At 47.8% G+C, this 6,322-nt stretch overlaps 1 protein-coding gene across 1 annotated transcript in view; it reads left to right on the top strand.

Moving 5' to 3' along the window:
• LOC143281197 (exoskeleton protein RP43-like) overlaps positions 1 to 5,802 on the top strand; it is a 67,537-nt gene extending 61,735 nt beyond the window's left edge. Inside the window, exons 7-10 of the mRNA XM_076586294.1 lie at positions 1 to 34; positions 2,367 to 2,556; positions 3,590 to 3,680; positions 5,534 to 5,802. The exon at positions 1 to 34 is cut by the window's left edge and continues 225 nt beyond it. Of these exons, the coding sequence (XP_076442409.1) occupies positions 1 to 34; positions 2,367 to 2,556; positions 3,590 to 3,680; positions 5,534 to 5,802 (584 nt within the window). The remainder of the gene's footprint in view (positions 35 to 2,366; positions 2,557 to 3,589; positions 3,681 to 5,533) is intronic.
• The last annotated feature ends 520 nt before the right edge of the window (positions 5,803 to 6,322 follow it).

Below are 6,322 nucleotides of genomic sequence, written 5' to 3' on the forward strand. Positions count from 1 at the left end.
ACTTCCACGACTTCATGCTGGAGGCCTCGCCCAGGTGGGTCCCGGAGACCAGTCAGGCCATGGGTTGAAAGGGGAATGCTTGGGACGAAGGTGACTTGAAGTGTGAGGAAGAAGCAAAGAGTTTGAGGACGTGGAGAGTAAAGAGGAAGAGCGGCTGAAGGTGTAGAGGTGTAAAGTGTAATGAGGGTGCACAGGTGCAAAGTGGTGGAGGGATGAGAGTGTACAGGTGCAAAGGTGAGGGTGTACAGGTGCAAAGTGGTGGAAGGGTGAGGGTGTACAGGTGCAAAGTGGTGGAGGGATGAGGGTGTAGAGATGTAATGAGGGTGTAGAGATGTAAAAAGGAAGGAGGGTGTAGAGGTGTAATGAGGGATGAGGGTGTAGATGTGCAAAGTGGTGGAGGGATTAGGGTGTACAGGTGTAATGAGGGTGTAGAGATGTAAAAGGAAGGAGGGTGTAGAGGTGTAATGAGGATGAGGGTGTAGAGCTGTAAAAGGAATGAGGGTACAGAGGTGCAAAGTGGTGGAGGAATGAGGGTGCACAGGTATAGTGAGGGATGAGGGTGTAGAGGTTAAAGTGGTAGAAGGATGAGGTGAGAGATGAGAGTGTTGAGGTGCAAAGTGGTGGAGGGATGAGGGTGCACAGGTGTATTGAGGGATGAGGGTGTAGAGGTGTAATGATGGATTAGGGTATAGAGGTGTACAGACGAAAAGGGATGAGGTGTAGAGGTAAAATGAGGGATGATTTAGAGGTGCAAAGTGCAAAAGGGACGAAGGTGTAGAGATATAAAATGGAAAAAAGGATGAGGGTGTAGAGGTGTACAGTGGAAAAGGGATGATGGTGTAGAGGTGTACAGAGGAAAAGGGATGAGGGTGTAAAGTGGAAAAGGGATGAGGGTGTAGAGGTGTAAAGAGGAAAAGGGTTTAGGGTGTAAAGTGGAAAAGGGATGAGGGTGTAGAGGTATAAAGAGGAAAAGGGATGAGGTGTAGAGGTGTAAAGAGGAAAAGGGTTTAGGGTGTAAAGTGGAAAAGGGATGAGGGTGTAGAGGTGTAAAGAGGAAAAGGGATGAGGGTGTAGAGGTGTAAAGTGGAAAAGGGATGAGGGTGTAGAGGTGTAAAGAGGAAAAGGGATGAGGGTGTAGAGGTGTAAAGTGAAAAGGGATGAGGGTGTAGAGGTGTAAAGAGGAAAAGGGATGAGGGTGTAGAGGTGTAAAGAGAAAAGGGATGACGGTGTTGAGGTGTAAAGTGGAAAAGAGATGACGGTGTAAAGTGGAAAAGGGATGACGGTGTTGAGTGTAAAAGAGATGACGGTGTAGAAGTGTAAAATGGAAAAGGGATGAGGGTGTAGAGGTGTAAAATGGAAAAGGGATGAGAGTGTACATGTGTAAATTGGAAAAGGGATGACGGTGTAAGTGAAAAGGGATGAGGGTTGTAGAGGTGTAAAGTGGAAAAGGGAGAGGTGTAAAGAGGAAAAGGGATGAGAGTGTAGAGGTACAAAATGGAAAAGCGATGAGGGTGTAGAGGTGTAAGAGGAAAAGGGATGAGGGTGTAGAGGTGTAAAGAGGAAAAGATATTATGTTGTAGAGGTGTAAAGAGGAAAAGGGATGAGGTTGCAGAGGTGTAAAGAGGAAAAGGGATGAGGGTGTAGAGGTGTAGAGAGAAAAGGGATTAGGGTGTAGAGGTTTAGAGAGGAAAAGGGGTGAGGTTGTAGAGGTGTGAAGCCGGAGAGCCTGAGGAGTGTGGATGCAAAGAAAGTGGCAAAAACGGGAGGAGTATGGGGTTTGTATAAGTTTTAGAATGTAAATGGTCCCATAGTCTTTTACACAATTGATGCAGTGAATTCAAATACACCAACTGTCAAGGGATCGGCATAGGAAGGCTTGGCCCAAACGTCTCCCTCTGCCGTTTTAAACGTCCCCAACCTGTCCGGTACCCATTCACACCTGGGTGTCAATTCAGTTTGGTTGATCTTGGACTGACTACAAAGCCAAAGATGTTTGACAGAATCCTCATGCGAGTTTGAGGACATTTGTCACTGGAATTTGTACGCGACATGCCTGCAAGAGACTGTTTTAAAGGAAACACTACCGTACTTTCCCGTTATCAACTGCTTTTTAGTTCATACTGGCCAGGGGTTACTTTTATCAGATATCTGGCCTAAACGTATAAAGTTTGACGAAACATGTCCTTATTTTACAAGATAGTTTTTGCAAATGCTCAGTTCGTGAAGGACTTCAATATATTTTTTGTGTGTTGTTGTTGCTTTGTTTTTCAGTGCTGTGGGTAATACCATAGACAGACCAAGATATGGAATATTCAGAATGTTCGTACTTGTCCTCTGCAACATTAAAAAGCAGTAGCATATTGCAGCTGCACCAGCGACAGTCTTACGGTGTATGACGGGGGAGACGAGACAGCCGCCGAACTGGGCACGTTCTGTGGGAAGTACAGGCCCCCCGGACATAACCTCCAGCCATGGACAACTCTTCCTGCAGTTCTTTTCGGATGGGTGGAGTGGAGGGACGTGGATTTATGGTCACGTGGACAACTCACAGTGCAGGTGTGTTGGATCAGGCAAATCGGAGTATAATAACATTTTAAACAGCAAAAAGAGGGCCAACACAGGTACATTCAAACGCCCACTGGACGTTAAAGTGATTTAAATGCATCCCAGCAGTCGCAAGTAATGGTAGGGCGCTCGGATGCGAGTGTCGCGGGTTCCATTTCCACAATGATGGGGCTTTACACCCTATTTCATTTGACCTTCATTACTTATCTGTGATTCCGTCTTTTGATTGAAACGAAACACCACGTACCCATTATTACCATGCGTTATTCACTTGATGCACACGGAAGAACCTAGGCAAGAAACGTAATTTCTCGCAAAATTCAGGCCGAAAAAAAACACTCTTGGACATGCAGACAGGAAAAAAGGGTGCGCTGTACAGCGGCGATGCGCTGTCCTGGAGAAGACCAGCTTGAATTTCATACAGAAAAATCAGTGAGAAAGTCACGCACTGCAATACCCTTGCTTTATGCAAGCTTCATCACATGTTCGTTGTCTTTGTTTCTGCCTAACTGCCTGCTGCCATTGTGTGTGTCTGTGAGCAACAAGTGCCTGTGTGCAAGTGTTTCTTACTTTACTAATAAATCTGCTGTTACGGTTTGTACGACAAGGCTGAATTCCATTCCATTGAAAAACATACGAACAGATGATTCTTATTAAGGAAAAAATAATGATGGAACGTTTTCAGACGAACGCGCAGAAAAGCACATTAGTCTTATCTACACATTGCACTCTAGGGGTGGGAGTCGAAGTTATGTTCGTGCATGTTGTTTCATATCGTTTTGAGTGGCATAGGCTACAGTCTAGGTAATGTGATCTTCGGTCTCGTAACCACTGTGCAGTAGCATGTATTGAATGCTACGAGTACAACGCCGTGGCCAAATTCTTTTTGACTTAAATGAATAAGCGAAGTAGGTCTTTTAGATCTTTTAATCAGGTGTGAAAATTTCTGCTTCGTTGGAAAATGTGACTACATTTGTTTTGTGAGTGTGAGGAGTGTTGTGTGAATTTCTTCGTGTTTTGACAGTGTGCTGTCGTTGTCGGCCTTGACAAATCAAATCAAGTCATTTTGCTCATAGCCCAGCGACCTCAAAGGGGCCTTCCAGGCCTGACAACCTGTCAGTTCTCAAATCAGTGTAAAGGTAACCAACGTGATGTTAAAGTTTAAGTAAAAAAAAAAAAAAAAAAAAAAAAAAAAAATTCGCTGTTCTCTTTCAGTGTACGTAACCTATATCTTAAATCAAATTGAAATGATTTATTTCCTTCGGGAACCGAAACAAAACAGTATCTGAGGAACATCTCGGAACAGGATGACACGTCAATGTACCTGGGTGTGAAGGTCCACAAGCGATTGACATGGAACCCCCATCTCAAGGACATCGAGAGACGAGCAACCAGAAAACTGGCCATCCTGAAAAACCTCGCCGGGACCTCTTGGGGTGCAACAGCAGCATACTGCAGAGGGTGTACACTGGAAACTGTCAGGCCAACCCTGGAGTATGGCAGCACTGCCTGGGCCACGGCATCAGCAACCAACACAACGCCGCCTGAGCAAGTTCAGTGAACGCAGGGCTACGGCTGATCACTGGCGGGATAAAGACGACTCCAGTTCAGGCGATGGAGAAACACACAGGCCTCCACCCACTCGAAGATAGACGAGAGGAAAAAAGTCTTCATCCACAGCGAGAAGCTCCTGTGCATGCCAACTCACCCAATGCACGAAAAACTGAGCACCCAACAAAGAACAGACTGAAGCGGACCAGCTTCAACCACCTCTCCAAGGCCCTGCACCGCCAACATGGAAGACCTGCTGCCCTCGTCCCCTCCGAGATGGAAACACTCCCCGACTTCGAGGAACCGGCCGACCAACTGGAAGGAGTCTCAATCATCACAAAAGTCCCTGGCATCGACCAAAAGGACTGCCAAGCCCCTCCCCTGCTGAAAGCTCTGACTTTGAGATGATTGAGACTCGGGTACAACCCCAGCGAATGGACGCACGTCTTCACAGACGGATCCTCGGAGGGAGCGGTGAAGAATGGAGGAGCAGGCATCTTCATCAGGCACCACAGATGGAAGACTGACCCCTGGAGCCTTCCCCACAGGAAGAATCTCCTCGAACTACAGAGCGGAGACAGCAGCACTACTCCATGCTGCACAAGGCCTCAGGCGTCAGTCAACCCACCACCACAAGATAGCCTTCTTCACTGACTGCAGATCTCTCCTGCAGGGACTCCAGTCAACCAGAAACGAACAGCAGCTGACAAACATCCAAAGCAGCCCTTCATGACCTTCAAAACGGTCGACTGTCACTGTTCAGTGGGTTCCTTCTCACTGTGGAGTCACGGGGAACGAAAAGGCCGATGCTCTCTCCAAGGCAGGCAGAAAAATGAAGCAGTTCAGCCACCCCGTGACTACAGTGAGGCAGGACCATCATCCACAACCGTTACCAGAACCAGTGGAAGAGAAGGCTGGGTGCAAACAGTGGTGTCGATCCAATCCACCAGCTCCAGAGACACCAGCAGACAGTCCTCTTCAGACTGAGAACTGGCCACTGCGACTACTGAGTCACCTTCACCGTATGAAGATCGCCCACACTGATGAGTGTCCATGTGGCACTGGACCCCAGACCCCTGAACACATCCTCCAACACTGCCCCAACCCATGAAGCTCTACGGCATCAAACCTGGCCAGGGGGCACAGAACTACAGGCGCAGCTTTGGGGAGACCGCCACGACCTGGAGAAGACGTGGGTTACATCGTGGCGACGGGGGGTGACCGTCTGACGCAGCAAAACATCGAACGCAGAAGAAGAAGAAGGAACAAAGTCTTCATGGAGCAAGCTGTATGTTTGTGCAGATTCCAGCAGTCAATCAGCAGAATTTTTTTACTACTGTGCTGTAAACCCCATAACGGGTCCAGGAGAGTGACTGGGGCACGAAATCCATCTTATCGTCTGTGGTTATGTTCACAGTCACCGGCTCCCACGTCCCGCAGATTACGCCCTTACCAGGGACTGGATGTGACGGTACCGCTCAGCCAATGACGTCAGCCTCGGGTGTAGTGACGTCACCTGGCTACGATGGTGTCAGCGCCTACGCGGGCAATCAGAACTGTCAGTGGCTCATCACGGTGACGCCTGGTCACGTCATTGAGCTGAGTTTCGACGCTTTCGACATGGAGTGGACCCAGGGCTGTAGCTATGACTTCGTCATCGTTTATGATGGCGGTGACTACAGGTGAGTGGAGACACAGCAGGGCAATTATTGACGGGGCTTTCCAGAAAAAAAAGTGGATGTTTGCGGGATTAACATTATATGTGTGTATATTGTCATTTCACTGTAAATTGTCAGTTGGCGAGATAATGAAGACTTTATTGCAAATTCTCAAATGGATGAGAGACAGGGTAAAGGTGCTGATGAGACGATGATGATGATGGGGGGTTGAAAAACAATCTTGCTGTTATCATCATGATTTATCATATTAAAATTGCATAATTTCTATGCAGAATAAGTAAAATTTCCATCAGAAAGTCATGATTTTGTTTTAGCGCACCCCCCCCCCCCCCCCTCTCTCTCTCTCTCTCTCTCCCTTCCTCCCCTCTCCACCCTCACTCTCCACACGCACATACGCACACACGCACGCACGCACGCGACTTAAGGCATACCTCCTCTCTCTCTCTCTCTCTCTCTCTCTCTCTCTCTCTCTAACAGAGAGAGAGAGGAAATGGCCGAACGGTATTTTGCTTTCGTCACTTGAGGGA

Source organism: Babylonia areolata, chromosome 1 (assembly GCF_041734735.1).
Source record: "Babylonia areolata isolate BAREFJ2019XMU chromosome 1, ASM4173473v1, whole genome shotgun sequence".
NCBI classification, from domain to species: Eukaryota; Metazoa; Mollusca; class Gastropoda; order Neogastropoda; family Buccinidae; genus Babylonia; species Babylonia areolata.